This window comes from Saccoglossus kowalevskii, chromosome 1 (assembly GCF_978046115.1).
Source record: "Saccoglossus kowalevskii chromosome 1, keSacKowa6.1, whole genome shotgun sequence".
NCBI lineage: Eukaryota > Metazoa > Hemichordata > Enteropneusta > Harrimaniidae > Saccoglossus > Saccoglossus kowalevskii.
In genome coordinates this window covers 19,578,483-19,604,648 of record NC_140641.1, presented here as the reverse complement: position 1 = coordinate 19,604,648, position 26,166 = coordinate 19,578,483, and the positions used below count along the sequence as shown (strand labels likewise).

Here is a 26,166-nt window from a genome sequence, read left to right as displayed (position 1 = left end):
TATAGGTATGCATATTTAATGAGGTATATGACCTTATATGGTCAACGAATATGTTGGCTCATTCTCTTGACCATTTCCTTCAATATTGCGTCAGTTTCACGTTTGTACATGCAATAGTGCTTGAGATATAAGAGACATGCATATTTAATGAGTTCTATGACCATATATGGTCAACGAATATTTTGGCCAATTCTCTTGTCCGTTGCCTTCAATATACCGTTAGTTCCATGTTTGTACATGCAATAGTTTTTGAGATACAAGAGACATGCATATTTAATGAGTTCCAAGATGGCGGCCGAACCACGTGACTAATCGAAAATCTGTTTCAGTCACTTTTAATGGCATGACATGTAGAAGGTATATACAAATTTTCAGGCAAAACGATCCAGCCGTTTCAGAGAAGAAGTCGTTTGAAGTTGGCGGAATAATAATAATAATAATAATAATAATAAATATAGCTGCAGAGCAGCTATTAACAGCTTTCAAGAAAAAGGGGCCATAACACCATTAAATTTGGGAAAAAAAAGTTTGAAGATTTGATTTGTGCAATGTATATACGTTTAGGTTACACGACGTTCTGGCCCAATGTTCGAGATATTGTATATATGCATATTTAATGAGTTGTATGACCATATATAGTCAACGGATATGTTGGCCAATTCTCTTTTCTATTGCCTTCAATATAGTGTTTGTTCCATGTTTGTACATGAAATAGCACTTGAGATATTAGAGACATGCATATTAAATGAGTTCTACGACCATATATGGTCAACGGATATGTTGGCCGATTCTCTTTTCCATTGCCTTCAGTATAGCGTTGGTACCCTGTCTGTACATGCAATACTGCTTGAAATATTAGAGACATGCATATTTAATGAGTTCTATGACCATATATAGTCAACGGATATGTTGGCCAATTCTCTTTTCTATTGCCTTCAATATAGTGTTTGTTCCATGTTTGTACATGAAATAGCACTTGAGATATTAGAGACATGCATATTAAATGAGTTCTACGACCATATATGGTCAACGGATATGTTGGCCGATTCTCTTTTCCATTGCCTTCAGTATAGCGTTGGTACCCTGTCTGTACATGCAATACTGCTTGAAATATTAGAGACATGCATATTTAATGAGTTCTATGACCATATATCGTCAACGGATATGTTGGCCAATTCTCTTTTCCACTGCCTTCAATATAGCATTGGTACCATGTTTATACATGCAACAGTGCTTGAGATATTGAAGACATGCATATTTAATGAGTTCTATGACCATATATGGTCAGCGGATATGTTGGCCAATTCTCTTTGCTATTGCCTTCAATATAGTGTTTGTTCCATGTTTGTACATGAAATAACGCTTGAGATATTAGAGACATGCATATTAAATGAGTTCTATGACCATATATGGTCAACGGATATGTTGGCCAATTTTCATTCTCAGTTCCTTCAATATAGCCTTGGTACCATGTTTATACATGCAATAGTGCTTGAGATGTTGGAGACATGCATATTTAATGAGTTATATGACCATATATGGTCATGGAACATGTTGGCAATTTCTCTTGTCCAAAGCCTTCAATATAGCAATGGTTCCATGTCTGTATGTGCAATAGTTCCTGAGATATTATAGATATGCATATTTAATGAGGTATATGACCTTATATGGTCAACGAATATGTTGTCTCATTCTCTTGACTATTACCTTCAATATAGCGTTAGTTTCACGTTTGTACATGCAATAGTGCTGGAGATATAAGAGACATGCATATTTAATGAGTTCTATGACCATATATGGTCAACGAATATTTTGGCCAATTCTCTTGTTCGTTGCCTTTAGTATACCGTTAGTTCCATGTTTGTACATGCAATAGTTTTTGAGATACAAGAGACATGCATATTTAATGAGCTTCAAGATGGCGGCCGAACCACGTGACTAATCGAAAATCTGTTTCAGTCACTTTTAATGGCATGACATTTAGAAGGTATATACAAATTTTCAGGCAAAATGGTCCAGCCGTTTCAGAGAAGAAGTCGTTTGAAGTTGGCGGAAGAATAATAATAATAATAATAAACATAACAAAAACAATAGGCTTTCAAGCCTGAAGGGACTTGAAAGCCTAAATATAGCTGCAGAGCAGCTATTAACGGCTTTCAAGAAAAAAGGGACATAACACCATTAAATTTGATAAAAAAAGGTGGAAGATTTGATTTGTGCAATGCATATACGTGTAGGTTACACGACGTTTTGGCCCAATGCCTTCATTATAGCACTATTTCCATGTCTCTAACTTCAATAGTGCTTGAGATATTATATATATATATGCATATTTAATGAGTTCTATGACCATATATGGTCAACGGATATGTTGGCCAATTCTCTTTTCCATTGCCTTCAATATAGCGTTGGTACCTTGTATGTACGTGCAATACTGCTTGAAATATTAGAGACATGCATATTAAATGAGTTCTATGACCATATATGGTCAACGGATATGTTGGCCAATTTTCTTTCCCAGTTCCTTCAATATAGCATTGGTACCATGTTTATATTTGCAATGGTGCTTGAGATATTGGAAACATGCATATTTAATGAGTTCCATGACCATGTATGGTCAACGAATATGTTGGTCAATTATCTTGTCCATTGCCTTCAATATAGCATTGATACCATGTTTGTACATGCAAAAGTGCTTGAGATATTGGAGACATGCATATTTAATGAGTTCTATGACCATATATGGTCAACGAATATTTTGGTCAATTTTCTTATCCATTGCCTTCGGTATACCGTTAGTTCCATGTTTGTACATGCAATTGTGCTTGAGATATTGGAGACATGCATATTTAATGAGTTATATGACCATATATGGTCATTGAAGATGTTGACAATTTCTCTTGTCCAAAGCCTTCAATATAGCAATGGTTCCATGTCTGTATGTGCAATAGTGCCTGAGATATTATAGGTATGCATATTTAATGAGGTATATGACCTTATATGGTCAACAAATATGATGGCTCATTCTCTTGACCATTTCCTTCAATATAGCGTCAGTTTCACGTTTGTGCATGCAATAGTGCTTGAGATATAAGAGACATGCATATTTAATGAGTTCTATGACCATATATGGTCAATGAATATTTTGGCCAATTCTCTTGTCCGTTGCCTTCAATATACCGTTAGTTCCATGTTTGTACATGCAATAGTTTTGGAGATACAAGAGACATGCATATTTAATGAGTTCCAAGATGGCGGCCGAACCACGTGACTAATCAAAAATCTGTTTCAGTCACTTTTAATGGCATGACATGTAGAAGGTATATACAAATTTTCAGGCAAAACGGTCCAGCCATTTCAGAGAAGAAGTCGTTTGAAGTTGGCGGAAGAATAATAATAATAATAATAATAATAATAATAATAATAAACATAACAAAAACAATAGGCTTTCAAGCCTGAAGGGACTTGAAAGCCTAATAATAATAATAATAAACATAACAAAAACAATAGGCTTTCAAGCCTGAAGGGACTTGAAAGCCTAATAATAAACATAGCAATTACAAAAGGGTTTCCGACCCATAGGGCTCGAAACCCTAATAATAAACATAGCAATTACAAAAGGGTTTCGCCCCATAGGGCTCGAAACCCTAAATATAGCTGCATAGCAGCGATGACGGGTTTCGAGCCTGCATGGCTGATGGCAAATTGCACTTGCTTGATGTGATTATTTGACGACCGTTTCATGTCTTGAATGCAATGTTCTTAACAAGTCCTCTGGTATTTTGGTTTATGAACCACACTGGAATCAACAGACATAACCATTGATAGTCATCTGTCCAATGTTATTCATAATAAAGATGATTTTTTTGGAGGTATTTTGCATTTTTGTGATAAATTCAAGATGGCCGCCAAAACTACTTGAATCATGGGAAATTTTTTCACGTACACATTATCATATTGAACGGATGTTGTATGCCAACTTTGGTTTAAATCTGGCAAATTGTTCATGGGTTATAGCGTAATTTCACTTTTTACTAAATTTAAGATGGCTGCCAAAGGAAGCCATTTTTCGAAAATCTGTTTCAGTAACTTTGTAGAGCTATCAACAGAGATACTACATGCTAAATTGATTGTCAAACAAGCGGGTAGTTTTTAAGAAAATGATTTTTTGATTTTTTTTTTACATTTTTTTGGATAAATTCAAGATGGCAGCCAAAACCACTTGAATCGTGGGAAATATTTTCATGAATACATAATCACCGCATTGAACAGAAGTTGTATACCAACTTTAGTTTCAATCTGGCAAATTGTTCATGACTTATAGCGTAATTTCACTTTTTACTAAATCCAGGATGGCTGCTAAAGAAAGCCATTTTTCAAAAATCTGCTTCATTAACTTTGTAGAGCTATCAACATAGGTGCTGCAAAGCAAATTTCTAATCATAGGAATGAGCCATTTAAAAAAAAAAGATTTTTAAAGTTTTTTGTCATTTTCAGAAAATCCAATATGGCGGCCAAGGTCACATGACCGTTAAAGATTTTATTGATAATATTTGCTAGACATGACTCTTCCTGTAGTTTACTGTTTGTCATAGTAATTTAAATCAAGCATGTTGTTTTCTGGCTGGTTGACATAGCGGCGATTGCAGTGATTTCATTATACAGTTTCTTTCTTTATTGGATGAATTAATTTCTTGTGACTCACTAATCCGGCAATGCGTGTATTTCACATTTGAAATAACCTGAAAACATTTTAAATACTAAAATATAACGCATGTCATGTCATGTCAGCGTAAAATATGAGGCTTCATTGCGGAGATGTATTAAGAAGTTACTGCGGCCTGGCTGCCATAGAGGGCGCACATTATACTAGAAGTGCATGTAACCACGGAACTTACATGATAGAACCTACAGTCGTTTTTGAAACTGTTAATTGGCGCACCATAAACAAAACATTTTAAATATTTTCTTGCACATGTGCCCCAGTTCTCGCATTCTATCTTGTACTTAGTTTAATAACTTATAATTATTATTATATATATGTTGTAAAATTATGTTGTCAATATGATACCAGAGACGTCTAAGTCATGTCAAGTTCTGGTTATAAAATTAATATGTATAATATGTTGTTTACATCTGTGTGGGCGAGTCCCGGGACAGAGTACGCCCAGTATAAACTGTCATATCATAACAGTTACCAAAAAAAAACAAACGACGGTCTAGCAGTGACAGACGCGTACTTTAATTTTGATCAATTTACAACACATGTATAGTCTTAATGTAAACCGTACATAAATCATGTCATGTACTCGATAAAACACTGACAATCAATACAGCGTCGTTTATATTTACAGCCTCTACAAGTATATATAACTTTAATTCGTGTGCAAAATATGCACATTTTTGCATTTGAACACGATTAAAATAAAGGCATAAAATTTCCACAAATCAATCTGAAAAAAAAATAGATGTGATTTGATTTCGTAAATTTTATTGCACTACTAATTACTAATATAACCATGGAACTGGTTTATAGTTCCATGGTATAACTAAGAATGTTGGACTTGGACAACGACCCGTCTCTTAGGCCGTGACTGTGAAAACTATATAGCGCCACCAGACGGTCGAAGTTTATATGCTGCGCTTTCGTTTTGGTGAGTACACGTTTATTTTATGATCGGAGATTCAAAAGTTGAATATTGATAATATATGACAATATATGTTACTATAAGTGAACGTATCCGAAATGTAAAGGTCTAGTAGTCGCATTCTCAGGTCCAGTTTTCGGTGTAAGATATTAAACATGATAGATTTTGTGCATTTTCTAGTCATTTATCGTGTAAAACAATCATGGCGTCGCCCAGTCATGTCGACCGGAAGTGCGTGCACCGTGTTCAACTCTTGAAAACATTGCACATGTTAATCAATTTGGCAATTTAGAAAGTCACAGACGTGTCATTTGAGCGTCACAAACAAACAAAGACATTATTTTACAGCTCTAATGGGTGACATAATTGAACAATGGCGCTATTTTATAGTGTCGATTATTTAGAAAGGTCAAACGTCAATTCCCAAAACTAGCAATGTATGGGGTAACCCGAATCTCAGGCCCCGGCCAATGACCCCTGGCCAATGAGTTATTAATTTACATGTTTTTCTCGCAAATGTTTATATATTTAACGCCACTCGCCAATGTACGTAAAACGCGGAAGTGAATTGGCCGATAAGTTACCATGACTCGACAGTAATACAGAGACATTTCGCGATGGGCGTCTTTCGTGGTCGGTAATATTTACGAAAAAATCCTTGTTCACTGTTTTATAAACTGGCTTGGCAGTTCTCATCACCAAATAAACAATGTCACAGCCTTTCGGCCACTTTTCCAACAAATCCAAAATCACTTGATAATTTTGTTCACTTAACATTTGTACTATGATTACTTTTGAAGTTTCGATAATTTTAATGCATACTTGTACACCCACAAAAATACCCTCAGGATAAGAGAATTTAGTTTATACCCTTGACAAAAAAGCATTATTTTTCCTTGTCTTAATATTGAATTTTTTTTTTGATCTGTGTAACTTTATGTGGAAATCCTAATAAGATTTAATGTACAGTTCACAACTGACAGTTTTGCAATATTAGAGGTTGTGAACTTGTCCATAGAGGCTGCAAACTGCAATTTTTTTTATAAAGATTGTGTTCACTGACATTTATTTTGTATGTTTTTCTTATTGGTGTGACTACAGTGACTGTGTAGTGTACTCGGCAGTTTTTTTTTTGTCTTTTGTTGTCAGTTGTTTGTTTTGTGTTCTTGGAGTTTTGTACAAAAATCAATGGTTAAATAAGTATATTATTTCCACTTTGCAGTATATCGTAGACAGTACTTGTATACTTTGTTTTCCATCATAAATATCGAATTGTTCGGAAGCATGAGATTGTAATGTAAATTTAGTTCATTAATGTTGTACGATGACGCTTTCTCTGGGGCCTTCTGAGTCCAGGCCTGTTTACTTACTTGTTGTCAGTGTCTGACTGGTATATACAAAATACGACCAAGTAAACGTCAGAATATTAAAAAAAGAAACCTAAAAATCAATTGCCCATGCCCAAAGAGCCGCAAAGGCAAAACAATCTGTCAATCGACTGCATCCAAAGCAGCGATATGATTTCAAACATCGAAATTGAGAAACGCAAGTGTAGACATATAGCTAAGAAATAAACACATCTATCCCTGCCAGCAATCGAATCATCAATCGTTATGAGTGATATAACTGGTATTTCCGTGAATGTTGTCAAATTCGTGAGTGTGCGTATTTCGTACAGTGCCGTGAACATTGCTACAATCAAAGACGCGCAGAACAGGAAGTCCATTCTGTGCTAGTACCATTGCCAATTTTTGGACAGAAGAGGACTATTTATACAGGGGGACGCTCCAGTAAGAAATTGTTAAAATTGCCCGATTGGCATATCAAAATCTTGTATTGAAACAGAACATATTTTATATTCTCTAAAAATAACATTGTTATGTCTCTAGACTCACAACGAACCCAAAACAAAGGAAACATTTCGATCCAAACAACCTGCGTCCTTGAAAATGAGTCTTATCGCCATTGCGTTTCTGAGCAAAAATATGTTGATGCCAAAAATGACCGATTTTCGCCAAATCTTCTATGATTTTTTGATAATATCATTAATTCAGTCCAGCAGTTAGATAGGTTATTCATTAGAGACGCTCGTGAAACAAAATTGATGATGTAAATCACTCTGGTGACGAAAAAATTGGCGATAAAAGCCAAGGGGATGAGGGACTGAATTTCAAAGAACATATTTTATATGTATGCCATTCAATTTGGCCTGAGCCAGAGATTGGCTAGTGGTGTTAAATGTACAAAAATATGTGAGAAAAACATGTAAATGGCTCATTGGCCAGGGGGCCATTCAATTTGACCGGGGGCCAGAGATTCAGGGTTACCCCATAGTTTGTGTTAACAATTTCAAAACCTGGAGTCATCCAGTTCTTTGCACATGTGTTTTTTACCAAATTTTCTTGCTGGCCCTTAATTGCTATTTTTGTTACTTGTGGGTATGTTGCATTGATATTTCAATCGTCTTGTGTGTACTATCTAATGGTTGATTTTGAGCCTATTGTTTGGATACCATTCATATAGGTACCTCAGGTATACCTATCTGAGATTTGTTCAATTCATGATGATATCTAATTTTGAACAGCTAACATCGGGGCTATCTCAGCTGACAGGCTGCTTGTTTTATTTTGTATTGTGACCTTTGACCTATAGTACTAACTGCATGTTGCAGTTTCAGCCACTGGTCAAGTTAATGACCCTTTGTCAATAATCATTGGTTGTAATGATTTGCTATTTCACGTTTCCTGAAATCAACCTGAATCAATTAACAGGGCGAACAATTTTGTAAATAATTTGTAGCGAAGAGTGAATAGTTTAGTGAATAGAGATTGGTTTGCCATTTACAATACTGTAAATGTATTAATACCAAAAATTGCTGTGTTGACCGTCACATTACTATAATAATTGTAAATTCACTATGTTGCATAATTTAACAGTTCTCTATATTTCACTTGCAGTCTATAACAATCTATTCCTGTATATTGAAAGGTAAGAAATGTCTAGGCATGAAAGTTGAATTAGTTATGATCTATACCTTATATAGTTTTAATTTGGTTAAAAATTATGTATCAAACATGTGCACATTTTATTAGCCGTTAATAATGAAGTGTGAATTCTGGATATATGCTTATATACTGCTCAGTATGTATTGATACTTATACACATTATTACTACATGTCAGCATTATGGTAAAATATATCCAAGTTCACATGATTTGTGGGAGTTAGTGCTATATGTAGATCATTTTGTCACTCAACTGGGGAATTGATATATATATATATGTGTCAATCTTTCTAGCCTATGCATACATATCTGGACCAATCAGGTTTTTAGTTTAGTAATTCAATAGACATTCTAAGCAGTAAATAAAGTTGTATAGTGTTCTAATTCAAGACAGCTGTATGTCCACAATTTTTAGGTAACATATTTTTGAAATCAACCATTTTTTACAACCAGATCTCATTCACACAAACACTTAGATCATGTTTGAACATGTTTAGGGGTAGATATGAGTGTATGTTTAGCTCTTTATTAACAACTGTATAAACTTCAAAAATCATAAACACAGACATCAGACCTATGTACATGCATTTGTGTGATGATCCAATTCAAGACAGCTGTGTGGTATTTAACTGTGAAGGAAAAAACTCACAATGCAAGTTTGCAATTTATCTCACTGTTTTGCTTGCAGCATTGCTAATGAAATTGACACAGGTAGCATCTGTATTTTAATAACAATGTACCTATCTCTTGTAGGTAAAAACAGTGCTCAATTTAGCAAATATATTAAATAAATCACTCGTATTTTGACAATTGTATCTTTCAGATGCCTCGAAAGAAAGGATGGAAGAGAGGTGAAGCTCTAAAGAAGAGGTTGGCCTTGGGTAGAAACCCACCAACCAATGTCCTTCGGGATCAAAGCGATACTGTCCTTCGGGATCAAAGCGATACTGTCCTTCGGGATCATAATAAATCAGAAAGTATTGTCCTTCGGGATCATAATGAATCAGAAAATATTGTCCTTCGGGATCATAGCAATACTGTCCTTCGGGATCATAGCAATACTGTCCTTCGGGATCATAGCAATACTGTCCTTCGGGATCATAGCAATACTGTCCTTCGGGATCATAGCAATACTGTCCTTCGGGATCATAGCAATACTGTCCTTCGGGATCATTGCAATACTGTCCTTCGGGATCATAATGAATCAGAAAGTATTGTCCTTCGGGATCAGAATGAATCAGAAAGTTCTGTCCTTCGGGATCAGAATGAATCAGAAAGTATTGTCCTTCGGGATCAGAATGAATCTGTAAGTATTATCTTTCGGGATCAGAACGAGTTGCAAATTAGTGCTGAAAGTATTTTTAATAAAGTACATGATGAAGAAACAAATAATGTTGCAGAGAGTTTCTCATTAGAGCAATTTCATTTGTTAAATGATTCAGTTGGAAATGTTAATGATCAGACAACAGGTAATAAGTTCATGCTAAAAACTTCAGTACAAGGAAGTTTTCATCAAGGTCATCATCAATTTCTAGATAACAGTGGAAAACAGTGTGTTGCAAATAGCTTAGTTTCTATGATATTCAGTCAAATCAAATGTGTAGATTCATGGGAATCGGAAGACTTGGATATAATACTGCAAACTGGTAATGAATTGTATGGCTTTTTACAACAGTCTACAACTGTTAATTCAGAACTGTTATTAGTGACAGAATTACCACAAACAGTTGATTTATTTGACACCCAGTTTACTTTGAGTGTTGGTGACTCATTATTTGGTATTATTGGTGAAAGTGATGATGAGAACACATTTCTTACACCATTTGACAATGCTCTTGATATATCATTAACTGAATATAATTCATGCTTTGTTATATTTGGCGGAGCAGCATTTGCTGTGATCAAGAATGATGGATTTTATTGGATCTTTGATTCACATTCAAGAAATTCCAAAGGCATGGTAGCACCTAATGGATTAAGCATAGTAATCAAGTTCAGTAGTATTGAGATGGTGTATAAACATTGTTGTGATCTTGCTGTATCCATGCACGTGCATGAAAATGAACAGTTTGAAGTTACGGGTATAAATGTTAATGCTGAAAAGTATGTTATTGACACTGAAACTCAGTCAGATAATGAAGTGGAGTTAGTTGAATCAGATCATACACCTTTTTTATATCAACCCTTGTCCTCTGAGATGTGTCAAAGATTGTGCACTGAACTTAGTTTACAAAATGAAAGAGAAAGATTTGGGTTTCATACTGAAAATTTTGAAATGGGTGAACCATGCAAAACCAAATCTATCCAAGGGGATGGTAATTGTTTTTTCCGGGCTTTGTCATATGTACTATCTGGAAGTGAGGATAACCACATGCAAATCAGATTAGCCATTGTAAATCATCTAAAGAAGAATAACCCTGTATTTTGCCCATTTTTAAGACCAGGCCATGAGTCTGTTGATGATTACATTATAGCATCTGGTATGCAATATGCTCAAACATGGGCAACAGAAGTTGAAATACTTGGAGCTGCTGATCTATTAAGAACAGATATTTGCACATTTAGCCGAGGTAAATGGATTAAATACTCCAACTATCAGCTTAACAAGAGTGTATCCAATAATGGAAAAGCAATATACTTAAAACACGCCATGGAAATACATTATGAAGTGGTTGAATGTGTCAAGCATGCTGGTGATGTGTTGTGTGACTGCTCCCAGAGCAATATTATAGAACAACACAGGGTGTCAAAAATTGGAATGAAGAAAAGACGTTTAGAAAGCACAGAAACTGATATTGGAACAACAATGAAATTATTTAAAAATGATAGCAATATAGAGTCAGATGATGTACCAAATACTTTAACTAAACCAGCAAAAATTACACGATCTCGGGGCAGACGTGCCCATCTTAAATGTTTGAAAGAATATTTTCAAAGAAAACAAGGTGCTAAACAAGCTGGGCAACGTGTGGGTAAAAAACGTAAACTAGAGAAAGAGCGAGAGCGATATTACAATGATGACAGTTTTTGCCAAAGAAAAAAAAAGAACATGATTCAACATTATGCAAATAATGAGTCTTGCAGAGAAGCTGTGAAGACAAGAAGCATTACAAAATATAAATATGACGAAATGTACAAGGAGTCTACAAAAACTAGAAGCATTACTAAATATAAAGAGGATGAATTACACAGGGAGTCTGTGAAATGTAGAAGCATTACTAAATATAAACATGATGAATTACACAGAGAATCTGTAAAGGCAAGAAGCAAAGTGAAATATGAACAGAATGACATACATAGGGAAGTTTGTAAGACAAGGAGTAGAGCAAAATATAAATATAATCTGTCGCACAGAGAAGCTGTGAAAGCAAGGAGTATTACAACAAATAAAAAGAATGAACAGCATAGAAAAGATGTTTTAAATAGAACAACCACCAAGAGATTAATAGAGTCCAATAAGAAACAACATTTTAGAAATGTATTGGCTATGTTTAGAAATGAAATTGCCAATGGTCCAGATTTTGTCTGTGCAGTATGCCATCGGCGACTTTTCAGAAATCAAGTTATTCACTGTAAAAAAGAGGTGTACACCAAAAAAGGTGGGAATGTTGCATTAATTGCAGATAAGTGTATTACTGAAGATTATCTACACAAATGTAGCAGTGTGTGTTCTAGTAATAGTGAATGTTTATATTTGAAAAATGAACAGTGTAAATTATGGATTTGTTTTACTTGTCAAAGGAAAATTCTGAGTGGTAAAATTCCATGTGAAGCAGTTACCAACAATCTTAATCTGAAGCCTATTCCTGATGAATTAAAATGCTTAAACTCTCTTGAACAACATTTGGTGGCATTGCACATTCCTTTTATGAAACTGTTAGCTTTGCCAAAAGGTGGACAGAATGGTGTTCATGGACCTGTTGTATGTGTCCCTTCTAGCATTGATAAAGCTACATCCATTTTACCAAGATGTGAATCAGATGACCAAATGATAAAAGTAAAACTGAAGCGGAAACTAACATACAAGGGCCATTATCAGTATCACTTTGTAAATGAGGCTCACATTAAAAATGCATTAGTATATCTTCAGAAGAACAATAAATGGTATAGCGATGTTTGTTTTAACAAAGATTGGGTTAACCCTTTAGCAAAAATTGAAGAAGAAATTGAAACACCAGATAACAAGGATAGTGCCTCAAAACATTCTGAAGAAAAAAATAGAGATTTTGAGGACAATGAAGAAGAAAAAGATGGATTACTTTTAGATACATGTCTTCAACCAGTTGATGTCGGACCCAAAGTTCTTGATCAACCTTCTGATGAAATATCTTGTATTGCTCCTGCCGAAGGAAATAGTCCAGTTAAAATGTTAATGGATGAAGGCAATGAAGCAAAGTCTTTTCCTGTATTGTATCCTGAAGGATCACCAACATTTCATGACAAACGCAGTGAAAAAATAACATTGTCAAGATATCTGCATACTCGTTTGATGAATGCAGATGGTAGATTTGCAAAAAATACAGATTTTATATTTTATGCACAGTATTTGTCAGAAGTACAACAAGTTGTGTCAAATGTGTCTATTGCCTTACGCAAAGGTTCTGGTAAAGCAGGTGGTCAATCTGTAACAGCTGCAACTTTAACAAATTCCCAGTCATTGACTGACATTCTTAAGCACAATGAGGGATACAAGTTTTTGAAACCCATCCGTGGAACACCACCTTTTTGGCAAAGTGCACAGAAAGATTTATTTGCAATGTTAAGACAGCTTGGCATACCTACATGGTTTTGTTCATTTTCATCAGCTGACACAAGATGGCCTGAAATAATTGAATGTATTCTTCGAGAAGAAGGTGATACACGAAGTTTTGAAGAGCTTGATTGGTCTGAAAAATGTTCTGTATTAAGAAATAATCCTGTAACTGCAGCTCGAATGTTTGAACACAGATTCCACTCTTTTTTAAAACAGGTAATAATGTCACCCGCAGCACCTATTGGCGAAATAGTAGATTATTTTTACCGTGTTGAATTTCAGCAACGTGGTTCTCCTCATACACATTGTCTTTTTTGGGTAAAGGATGCACCAATTATTGATAAAAATGATGACGAAGAAGTAACAACATTTGTGGACAAATATGTCACTTGTGAAATGCCATCTCTGGAACAAGATGAAGAACTTAATGAGATTGTGAATAGTGTACAAAAACACAGTACAAGACATTCAAAAACTTGCAGAAAACTTGGTACTACTTGTAGATTTAATTTCCCGCGCCCACCTTCAGAGAAAACCTTTATTGCTCGAACTGATGCAGAAAAAGCTAAGGACAAAGAAGAGAAAACAATTGAAACTGATAATGTCATACAGGATTGTGTTGATAGTGAAACAGAATATCAAGAAACAGACCAAAAAAACGAGATGACCAAAGATACAGCCACGGCAATTCTGACAAAAATCTGGAACATACTTCTGAATTCTGAAAAGAACTTCACATCTGTTTCATCCTTGTTTGCTTACATTGAATTAACCCAAGAAAACTTTGAGAAAGCATGTGGCGTGTTGACAAAAAAAACAAGCATAGTTTTAAAACGGCAACCTTCTGATGTTTGGGTAAATCAATATAACAAAGATCTTCTGAGATGTTGGAATGCAAATATGGACATACAATATATTGTGGATGCCTACAGTTGTGTTGTGTACATTATTAGCTACATTTCAAAAGCGGAACGAGAAATGGGTTTGTTGTTAGATCATGCACAGAGGGAAGCATCAAAAGAAGGGAATATGGATGCAAAACTTGCAATGAAAAAAATTGGAGGTGTATATCTTCACAACCGTGAGTTGAGTGCCCAGGAAGCTGTATACAGAGTTTGTAATTTGAGGTTAAAAGAATGCTCAAGAAAAGTACAATTTATTCCTACAGGCGATAATCCAATTAAAATGAGTCTTCCACTAGCAATTTTAAAGAGCATGAGTAAAGGCGGAGATCTCAACAATGAAAACATCTGGATGACAAGTATGCTTGATCGTTATAAGAATAGACCAAATAAAATCAATACCATGTGTCTTGCAAGTTTTGCTTCTGAATACAGAATTGTACCTACGTCAGAGGTAGAAAGAAAAAGAAATATTGATAACAATAAAGTTATTAAACTTAATAGTGGTCTAGGTTATATGCAAAAGAGAACAAGAACTGATCCTGCAGTTGTCAGATATGCAAGATTTTCAGTAACCAAGCAACCAGAGATGCATTATCAAAGTATATTGCAACTGTTTCTACCATACAGAGCTGAATGCCAGTTGAAACCTAAACAATTCCATTCATTTGAAGAGTTTTATCAAACTGGTGCTGTAAAATACAGGAACAATTGGCCTGAAAGGGTAAAATCTATAGTTGACAGAAATAAAGCAATATTTGAGAAAGATGCTGATGTTATGGATGCAGCCGAGCAAATGCTTGAGTCATGCCCTCTTTTGGAAGATGCATGGGCACAAATTCACCCAGAGTCCGAGAAGGAAAGATTAGAATGTTTGGAATCAGCTAGTACGAATTCGATATCTAATGAATCAGAAAGTGAAGATTCAATTCCAGACTTGTTGCACAAAGATAAAAAAGACGTCTGTAAAGAAGTATATAATCAGTGTGGAATGTCCAAAAATGAGGCTAAAATATTGATGAGATCACTTAATGATAAACAGCGTGATATATTTTACACTGTTCGACAATGGTGTTTAGATAAAGCTAATGGCAAGAATGTTGCACCATTTCACATGTTCTTAAGTGGAGGAGCAGGAACAGGAAAATCTCATGTTATCAAGGCTTTGTATTATGAGGCTTCAAGAATTCTTGCTCGTATTCTACCCAATCCAGATGATATTTCTGTTCTGTTGACAGCACCGACCGGTGTAGCTACCTTCAACATAAATGCAACCACTGTCCATAGTACTTTCTCAATAGCAGTTGATGCCAAATTGCCATATCAACCACTAGGACAAGATACATTAACTACCATTCGTTCCAAACTTAGTAGTCTGCAGATTCTTATTATTGATGAAATTTCAATGGTTGACAAGAAGTTGCTTTGTTATATACATGGGAGATTAAGGCAAATCAAACAGACTGGTGACTATTCACCATTTGGAAATGTTTCTGTTATTGCTGTAGGCGATTTTTATCAATTACCACCTGTGAAAGGAAAGGCTTTATATGTTAGTAGCGAAGGTATAGATCTGTGGAATGATTATTTCGCCATTGCTGAATTAACAGATGTAGTAAGGCAGCAAGATCAACAGTTTGCTGAGGCATTAAATAGAGTCAGAACACGAAGAAAATCTGATGAATTACCAGCAAGTGTTGTGAACATGTTTCGTCAGTGTGAAACTGGTGAAGAGTACAATGGTATGCATATATTTGCAACAAATAAAGATGTGGATCTATGTAATATAAACATGCTTCATGCAACATGTTCAAACCCCATATGTATTAATGCTCAAGACTTTTCTAGAAATACTAAAACTAAAAAACTAGAACATAGAGAGAGGAACTATGTCAAAGTCTACAATACAAACTTGGCAAAGACGGTTACTTTGGCTATAAATGCTCGTGTGATGTTAATTAAAAACATTGATGTATCTGATGGTCTAGTAAATGGTGTTTTTGGCAAAATTTCACATATTTCTTTTGAAGAGAATAACATATTTCCATCCTGTATATATGTATTGTTTGATAACGTGCAGGTTGGTACTAAACTACGCAGTAAATCTGGAAGCTTCTCTGTATTATCACCAAATAGCACACCTATAAAGCCATCAGAGGACAGAGTAAACAATGGCGGAGGCATTAGAAGACAATATCCATTAAAGCTAGCTTATGCATGCACTATACACAAAGTACAAGGATTAACAGTGGAGAAAGCTGTAGTATCATTAAATAAAATATTTTCTCCAGGGCAAGCTTATGTAGCCTTGAGTAGAGTTAAGACATTAAGTGGCCTTATTATTGAAGATTTCAAGGAATCGAGCATGTATTGCAATGAAAGGATTGAATCAGCTCTATTAAGCATGCCAAAATACTTGACGTCAAAATCAGTGTCAGACAGAAGTTGCCAATATACTATCTTGCTACACAATGTTGAAGGATTATTATCTCATTTTGAAGACATCAAATGCGATAAAAGACTTGTTAATGTTGATTTTATGTGTTTGACAGAAACCTGGCTACTGGATGGGCAACTATATAGTGAATTGAAATTAAAAGATTTTGATTTTCATCACAAACCACGGCCATTATCTTATGATACATCTAATGAGATAACGTCAGATTTGAAACAACAGACACATGGAGGTGTAGCAGTTTATTCTAGCATTCATAAAGATACTGAATTCCTCAAGCTACGTGTGTCTAACTTGGAGTACTTAGCTTTTTATGTGAAAGATGTACGTGTGTCAATAGCTGTTATATATAGACCGCGGTCATATAGAGCTGATGTGTTTAGAGAAAACCTATTGTGTCTGGTTAGTGAAATGAGTAAGATATCTGCAAGTAATATTATTATTGGTGATTTCAACGAAAATATACTTGTGTCTTCCAGTGTGCAGAACATTTTGGAAAAGCAAGGATTCAAACAATGTGTTGCCTTACCAACTACAGAAAGTGGAACGTTGATTGACCATGTATACACTAAAAACGCTGACATTCTTAATGTTGAAGTTATACAAACATATTATGGGTTTCACGATGCTGTGATTATTCGGTTCTGAATGTATCATTATTTTATTATTATTGAAATTCCAATTTCCTACCGTCATATATATGTCAATATTGCTACAACTGGAATGCTAGAATCACACTTAAGTGATAAGTCTATTGTAGGGGAAAATATTCCAATGTATTAAGATATTAAGACTCCCTACTTTTACTGCACAAATAGCATTCCTGGGCGTGAAAGTAAAACTAGGGACACGCCCACCCATCCACTCCACTTCACTCATTATAGGATTGGGAGGGGGGCACTTACTGACATGGATATCTCGCTAACTTATTTTTTTATAACAAAAAATGAATTTGATTGTTTTTTTAACAGATGAGATAGTTGCAGTTACGTTGCTTTTATTTATTGTATCTATTTTATGTTAAATTGTTTTGCTGATCAATGTAATAATGTTGACCACCATAATGTCATTGTTTGCACGTGCTTAGTATAGGTTGTTATGCAAGATATATAATGTAATTAAGGACTTTGAGTATAGAATCTATATTGTGAGGTCTAATAATTTCAACAGAGCAGTAACGTAATTGCAACTTTACTTTAAGACATCATTTATAATTATTTCAATTATACGGTCAAGTGCCCCCTCCCAATAAACAAATATAATTTATCTATACTACTCAAAACAATTTAGTGAACACAATCATCTGACATTATATATTGTTTAATGTTAAGTAACTGTTATATTGACACAACCTTGCATGTTTGGTTTGGGTTCCAATATAGGAAAATTAAATGTAGCAATGAAATTGAAAAGTTTATCATAAACCTGCTTGAATGCATGTTATGTTGTCACACATTCTACAGCGCATGACACCACGTCATTAATAATTTGAGCATGGAAGTGGACAAATAATAACTGTGACACTATATGTGTCAAAACGTTTCAACAGCACAGAAATGACTAAGGTTAAGTCACCCATTTGTGACAACTTTAGATGAGAGTGATACCATCTTGTCGTAGGTTTTAACAGCCAAACTATGGCCATCAATGTCAAATTCAGCGCATTTGGAACATAAATCAAACCAAGGTGAATGACCAAGCCGAGTCAATGATCTCATGGATGATGTGATCGAATTATCGTTTCATACAGGCTGGTGAACACTTCATCGATGCCACAGTCGGATAGCATAATCACTTAATGTGGTGACAGCATTATGATAAAAGTTGATTAACGTCTCCCCCGCTCCATAACCGAATTACATCAAACATATAAGCCTACTGGACAACGAATATATGTTGTAGAAGTTTGAAATGGTAAACCGAGCCACACCATGCACTTGATGTCACATATTGCCTATGTCAATACTGGTTCCCTCGCAGAACAAGTTTATCCAGAATCACAATGTGGTTTCAGATCAGGTCGCTCCACCATAGACATGATCTTCTCTGTGAGACAACTCCAGGAAAAGTGCAGGGAAACCTATACTTGGCTTTCGTTGACCTTACCAAGGACTTTGACCTGGTAAGCCGTCTACATCCACACCAGGCACGATGGAAAACTCTTCAACCGGACTCGGCTCCGGGCTAAGTCCAAGATCACACGTTTTCCTCTCAGAGAAATGTTGTTTGCTGATGATGCTGCTCTTGCGAGTCACACCCATGACGGTCTTCAACGACTTATGGACTGCTTCTCTAAAGCCTGCAAAGTGTTCGTGCTCACAATCAGCATTAAGAAGACAGAGGTAATGGCACAGGACCCTCAAATACCACCCTCCATCCAAATCGATGACTCGCAGTTGACTGTGGTCGACAACTTCAGACACCTGGACTCAAACATCTCTCAGAACCTGTCCCTTGATGCAGAGATAAATGCTCGCATTGGAAAACCCACAGGAGTGATGTCCAAGCTGACAAAGAGAGTCTGGGAGACCAAAAACCCTGACTCTTAGGACGAAGTTGAAAGTCTACTATGCATGTGTTCTCAGCACTCTTCTATACAGTAGTGAAACATGGGCAACTTACACAAAACAGAAGGCTAAACTAAACGCCAACCGCATGAGGTGCCTACATCGACCATTAGGGATCACCTGGGAGGACAGAATCACCAACCGTGAAGTTCTCAGCAAGGCCAAGACAACATCAATCTTCGCCATGCTGAGCCAAAGACGACTGCGCTGGCTGGGTCATGTTAGCCATATAGACAAGGGACGTCTTACAAAGGACTTGCTGTACGGTCAACTAGAGGAAGGAACACGCCCAGTTGGTCGGCCATGCCTGAGGTTCTCTGATGTCTGTAAAAGAGACTTCAAGGCTACTCACATAGACACACAGTCATGGGAGATAACAGCCGATGACTGCTCAGCATGGAGACAAACAGTCAGCAGAGGCATCCATGGCGCGGAGGAGGACATACATGAAAGACAGCGACAGAAGCGACTGAGGAGTAAAGTATCTACCAGCTCACTCAACAACTAAGTTTTCATCTGCGGGAACTGTGACAGAAACTGTCACTCAAGGATTGGGCTCTACAGCCACTACAGATGCTGCTCAAGTTCAACCAAATCATGGTGCAACCAATCGTCTTCCTAGACGGACGGAGGCCAACGACGGCAATACTTGATATAACATTGTAATTTCATTGACTTTGTATTCATCTAATATGGACCCAATTAACTATTCATAGTATTTACTGTCATGTGATGGATAAACTGTTCATATTATCGTGCATGTGTTGTACGTTGTTGTGTCACCAACTAGGTAAAATAAACGAAACTTTAATGTATGGTTAGAACAATGTCTTCAAAGCAACGAAATGTAAAGATTCATTTTTAATCCTGTAGGCTTGTTGATTCTCAATTTTATGTTAAACATATTTTCATAGAAGAAATCCGAGCATGCGTTCTCTGAATTTGTGCACTCATATTTGCCATATATATTATGAATATGTAACAAGACCATATATTATATATTTAGTGAAGTACTAGGAGCATCTATTATAATGTCAGTGTCAGTCAAAAATTATTTGTGCGTGTGTATACACTCTATGACTCTATCAGAACGCTAAAAACATGAAATCTGACGTGATAGACATAGTTATCTAAGAAAGACAATGAATACCGCATCATCTACATTGTATTGATTGTATAATCATGTAACTGTTGATATATTCTAGTGTTGTTGAATATACATGATTTTTTTTTGTTTCACATTATGAACTTACCTAATGAACTTCTTTACTGATATATAATGTCATTTGCTTATTTAGATGACTGTATCAGATGTATCCTAAACCACATGTAATAGTTTTTGTACATATTTTTATTGATGTTGCCAAAATAAATGACTCATTACTGAAATAACAAAACTACGTGATTTACTCAGTTATATGTTAAGGAATCTCCTAAGCAAATGTTTCTTATATTACAAATGTGAGAATTAGAACAATGAATGCATGACACATGATGCATATTCATACTAAAAACTGTTCAGGATATTATAATTGTACACATTTGATGAACCACTTAACCATATCTATCTAAACGGTTTGCCACATATTGTGCCATATTTTTTTTTTCAATCTTCCTTCTCTATCTACAATAGTTCTCATAACATTAGGTTCAGGCACACTTAATGAATAATATACTATTGACTAACATGTTTGCAATTAAATCAAACGGATGAAAATATATCTATATATCCACTTGGAATGACAGTCCTTATTCTGTGATACTTTTGGTTAATAAAAATAATTATTTTCAATATTTTTATATCATCATTAATAAAAGTACTTTTGAGACCTTATAATGATAAAATATGCTAAAATTTGTGTTTCATTCATATGCTGTAGGGCATTTGTAGTTAACATTAAATTCACGAACATGATCTACTCACTACATGGAGACCGTATGTTGAATGGCATAACGATAGTTTTAGGAAGCTTTGTTGTTTTAACTAAATGCAAGATGGCAAAAAAACTACACAATATATGGATTCGATTTCACATGAATATGGTAAACTTAATGCAAGGATTCCACATACCGAATTTTGTATCAGTCTGGCAAATAGTTCATGAGTTACTAAATCCAAGATTCAATCCAATCAAAGCCATTTTTTAATAATCTGTTTCAGTAACTTTGTGAAGCTATCAACATAGGTGCCATATTCTAAATTGCTAGTCAAACAAGCGGGCAGTTTTTAAGAAGAAAATGTGTTCGAGGTTTTTCCGTTTTTTTTCAATAAATTCAAGTTGGCCGTCAAAACCACTTGAATCATGGGAAATATTTTCTTGAACACATAATCATCTTATTTAAGGGATGTTGTATGCCAATTTTGGTTTAAATCTGGCAAATTGTTCATGAGTTATAGCGTAATTTCACTTTTTACTAAATCCAAGATGGCTGCCAAAAGAAGCCATTTTTCGAAAATCTGCTACAGTTACTTTGTAGAGCTATCAACAGAGATACTATATGCTAAATTGATTGTCGAAAATCTGCTACAGTTACTTTGTAGAGCTATCGACAGAGATACTATATGCTGAATTGCTTTTCAAACAAGGAAGCAGTTTTTAACAAGATAATTTTTTGAGGTTTTTTGAAGTTTTGTGATAAATTCAACATGGCCGCCAAAACCACTTGAATCATGGGAAATATTTCCATGAACACATAATCATCTCATTGAGCGGATGTTGTATGCCAAGTTTTGTTTAAATCTGGCAAATCGTTCATAAGTTATAGTGTACTTTCACTTTTTACTAAATCCAAGATGGCTGCCAAAAGAAGCCATTTTTCGAAAATCTGCTACTGTTACTTTGTAGAGCTATCAACAGAGATACTATATGCTAAATTGATTGTCAAACAAACAAGCAGTTTTTAAGAAGATAATTTTTTGAGGTTTTTTGCAATTTTTTGATAAATTCAATATGGCCGCCAAAACCACTTGAATCATGGGAAATATTTTTATGAACACATAATCATCTTATTGAAGGGATGTTGTATGCCAACTTTGGTTTAAATCTGGCAAATTGTTCATGAGTTATAGCGTACTTTCACTTTTTATTAAATCCAAGATGGCTGCCAAAGGAAGCCATTTTTCAAAAATCTGCTTCAGTCACTTTGTAGGGCTATGGCCATAGGTGCTGCAAAGCAAATGTATAATCACATGAATGAGCCATTTTTGAGAAGAAGATTTTAAAAGTTTTTTGTCAATTTTCGGAAAATCCAATATGGCGGCCAAGGTCACATGACCGCTAAAGATTTTATTGCTGATATTTGCTAGACATGAGCCAATGATGCCACACAAAAAAACCGGAAGTTCCTAGACCCTCAGAAAGTGGTGCAATTGAGCACTTCCGGTTTGTGTTCTACCTAAGATGGCGGCCAGGTCATGTGACCTACATGGCTGGTTTTCGGATATGCACCACAACTCATGACACTTTATCAGAATGCAAAATGGCAAATCAATCGCAGCATTATTTTTCAAGTTACAGTGATTTATAAAAACGGCGGAAAAAAAATAATAAGAATAATAAACATAGCAATTACAAAAGGGTTTCGCCCCATAGGGCTCGAAACCCTAAATATAGCTGCATAGCAGCGATGACGGGTTTCGAGCCTGCGTGGCTCATGACAAATTGCACTTGCTCGATGTGATTATTTGACGAACGTTTCATGTCTAGAATGCAAGATAGCAGACAAACTACACAACATATGGATTTGATTTCACAGGAATATGATAAACTTAATGCAAGGACAAATAGTTCATGAGTTATAGAACTTTTTCTCTTTTACTAAATCCAAGATGGCTGCCAAAGGAAGCCATTTTTAAAAATCTACTTCAGTAACTTTGTAGAGCTATCAACAGAGATACTATATGCTAAATTGCTTTTCAAACAAGCAAGCAGTTTTTAACAAGATATTTTTTTGAGGTTTTTTGAATTTTTGTGATAAATTCAACTTGGCCGCCAAAACCACTTGAATCATGGGAAATATTTCCATGAACACATAATCATCTCATTGAGCGGATGTTGTATGCCAAGTTTTGTTTAAATCTGGCAAATTGTTCATAAGTTATAGCGTGCTTTCACTTTTTACTAAATCCAAGATGGCTGCCAAAGGAAGCCATTTTTCGAAAATCTGCTTCAGTAACTTTGTAGAGCTATCGACAGAGATACTATATGCTGAATGCTTTTCAAACAAGGAAGCAGTTTTTAACAAGATAATTTTTTGAGGTTTTTTGAAGTTTTGTGATAAATTCAACATGGCCGCCAAAACCACTTGAATCATGGGAAATATTTCCATGAACACATAATCATCTCATTGAAGGGATGTTGTATGCCAACTTTGGTTCAAATCTGGCAAATTGTTCATGAGTTATAGCGTACTTTCACTTTTTATTAAATCCAAGATGGCTGCCAAAGGAAGCCATTTTTCAAAAATCTGCTTCAGTCACTTTGTAGGGCAATGGCCATAGGTGCTGCAAAGCAAATGTATAATCACATGAATGAGCCATTTTTGAGAAGAAGATTTTAAAAGCTTTTTTGTCAATTTTCGGAAAATCCAATATGGCGGCCAAGGTCACATGACCGCTAAAGATTTTATTGCTGATATTTGCTAGACATGAGCCAATGATGCCACACAAAAAAACCGGAAGTTCCTAGACCCTCAGAAAGTGGTGCAATTGAGCACTTCCGGTTTGTGTTCTACCTAAGATGGCGGCCAGGTCATGTGACCTACATGGCTGGTTTTCGGATATGCACCACAACTCATGACACTTTATCAGAATGCAAAATGGCAAATCAATCGCAGCATTATTTTTCAAGTTACAGTGATTTATAAAAACGGCGGAAAAAAAATAATAAGAAATATAGCTGCATAGCAGCGATGACGGGTTTCGAGCCTGCATGGCTCATGGCAAATTGCACTTGCTCGATGTGATTATTTGACGAACGTTTCATGTCTAGAATGAAAGATAGCAGACAAACTACACAACATATGGATTTGATTTCACAGGAATATGATAAACTTAATGCAAGGACAAATAGTTCATGAGTTATAGAACTTTTTCTCTTTTACTAAATCCAAGATGGCTGCCAAAGGAAGCCATTTTTCGATAATCTACTTTAGTAACTTTGTAGAGCTATCAACAGAGATACTATATGCTAAATTGCTTTCCAAACAAGGAAGCAGTTTTTAACAAGATAATTTTTTGAGGTTTTTTGAATTTTTGTGATAAATTCAACATGGCCGCCAAAACCACTTGAATCATGGAAAATATTTTCATGAACACATAACCATCTCATTGAGCGGATGTTGTATGCCAAGTTTTGTTTAAATCTGGCAAATCGTTCATAAGTTATAGCATACTTTCACTTTTTTACTAAATCCAAGATGGCTGCCAAAGGAAGCCATTTTTCGAAAATCGGCTTCAGTAACTTTGTAGAGCTATCAACAGAGATACTATATGCTAAATAGATTGTCAAACAAGCAGGCAGTTTTTAAGATAATAATTTCTTGAGGTTTTTGGCATTTTTGTGATAAATTCAAGATGGCCGCCAAAACCACTTGAGTCATGGGAAATATTTTTATGAACACATAATCATCTTATTGAGTGGATGTTGTATGCCAAGTTTTGTCGAAATCTGGAAAATTGTTCATAATTTATAGCGTAATTTCACTTTTCACTAAATCCAAGATGGCTGCCAAAGGACGCCATTTTTCAAAAATCTGCTTCAGTACCTTTGTAGAGCTATCAACAGAGATACTATATGCTAAATTGATTGTCAACCAAGCAAGCAGTTTTTAAGAAGATAATTTTTTAAGGTTTTTTGCAATTTTTTGATAAATTCAATATGGCCGCCAAAACCACTTGAATCATGGGAAATATTTTTATGAACACATAATCATCTTATCGAAGGGATGTTGTATGCCAACTTTGGTTTAAATCTGGCAAATTGTTCATGAGTTATAGCGTACTTTCACTTTTTACTAAATCCAAGATGGCTGCCAAAGGAAGCCATTTTTCAAAAATCTGCTTCAGTCACTTTGTAGAGCTATGGCCATAGGTGTTGCAAAGCAAATGTCTAATCACATGAACGAGCCATTTTTGAGAAGAAGATTTTAAATTTTTTTTGTCAATTTTCACAAAATCCAATATGGCGGCCAAGGTCACATGACCGCTAAAGATTTTATTGCTGATATTTGCTAGACATGAGCCATTGATGCCACACAAAAAAACCGGAAGTTCCTAGACCCTCAGAAAGTGGTGCAATTGAGCACTTCCGGTTTGTGTTCTACCTAAGATGGCGGCCAGGTCATGTGACCTACATGGCTGATTTTGGGGTATGCACCACAACTCATGGCCCTTCATCAGCATGCAAAATGCCTAATCAATCGCAGCATTATTTTTCAAGTTACAGTGCTTTAAAAAACGGTGGAAAAATAATAAGAATAATAATAATAAATATAGCTGCATAGCAGCGATGACGGGTTTCGAGCCTGCGTGGCTCATGGCAAATTGCACTTGCTCGATGTGATTATTTGACGAATGTTTCATGTCTAGAATGAAAGATAGCAGACAAACTACACAACATATGGATTTGATTTCACAGGAATATGATAAACTTAATGCAAGGACAAATCGTTCATGAGTTATAGAACTTTTTCTCTTTTACTAAATCCAAGATGGCTGGCAAAGGAAGCCATTTTTCGATAATCTACTTTAGTAACTTTGTAGAGCTATCAACAGAGATACTATATGCTAAATTGCTTTTCAAACAAGGATGCAGTTTTTAACAAGATAATTTTTTGA

At 35.4% G+C, this 26,166-nt stretch overlaps 3 protein-coding genes and 1 long non-coding RNA gene across 4 annotated transcripts; all 4 read left to right on the top strand.

Moving 5' to 3' along the window:
- Positions 1 to 5,631: 5,631 nt before the first annotated feature.
- Positions 5,632 to 10,043, top strand: LOC146750421 (uncharacterized). Its single transcript, XR_014929613.1, has 3 exons — positions 5,632 to 5,654; positions 8,606 to 8,636; positions 9,475 to 10,043. It is a non-coding gene; the product is annotated as an uncharacterized LOC146750421 (long non-coding RNA).
- Positions 10,044 to 10,131: 88 nt separating this feature from the next.
- Positions 10,132 to 17,409, top strand: LOC146750420 (uncharacterized). Its single transcript, XM_085496736.1, has one exon. It carries the CDS (start codon positions 10,132 to 10,134, stop codon positions 17,407 to 17,409), a length of 7,278 nt encoding a protein of 2,425 aa, XP_085352862.1.
- A 1,571-nt stretch (positions 17,410 to 18,980) lies between these two features.
- Positions 18,981 to 19,310, top strand: LOC146750419 (uncharacterized). Its single transcript, XM_085496727.1, has one exon. The coding sequence runs from the start codon at positions 18,981 to 18,983 to the stop codon at positions 19,308 to 19,310; it is 330 nt and encodes a 109-aa protein (XP_085352853.1).
- Positions 19,311 to 19,416: 106 nt separating this feature from the next.
- LOC146750418 (uncharacterized) lies at positions 19,417 to 19,836 on the top strand. Its single transcript, XM_085496718.1, has one exon. The coding sequence runs from the start codon at positions 19,417 to 19,419 to the stop codon at positions 19,834 to 19,836; it is 420 nt and encodes a 139-aa protein (XP_085352844.1).
- The last annotated feature ends 6,330 nt before the right edge of the window (positions 19,837 to 26,166 follow it).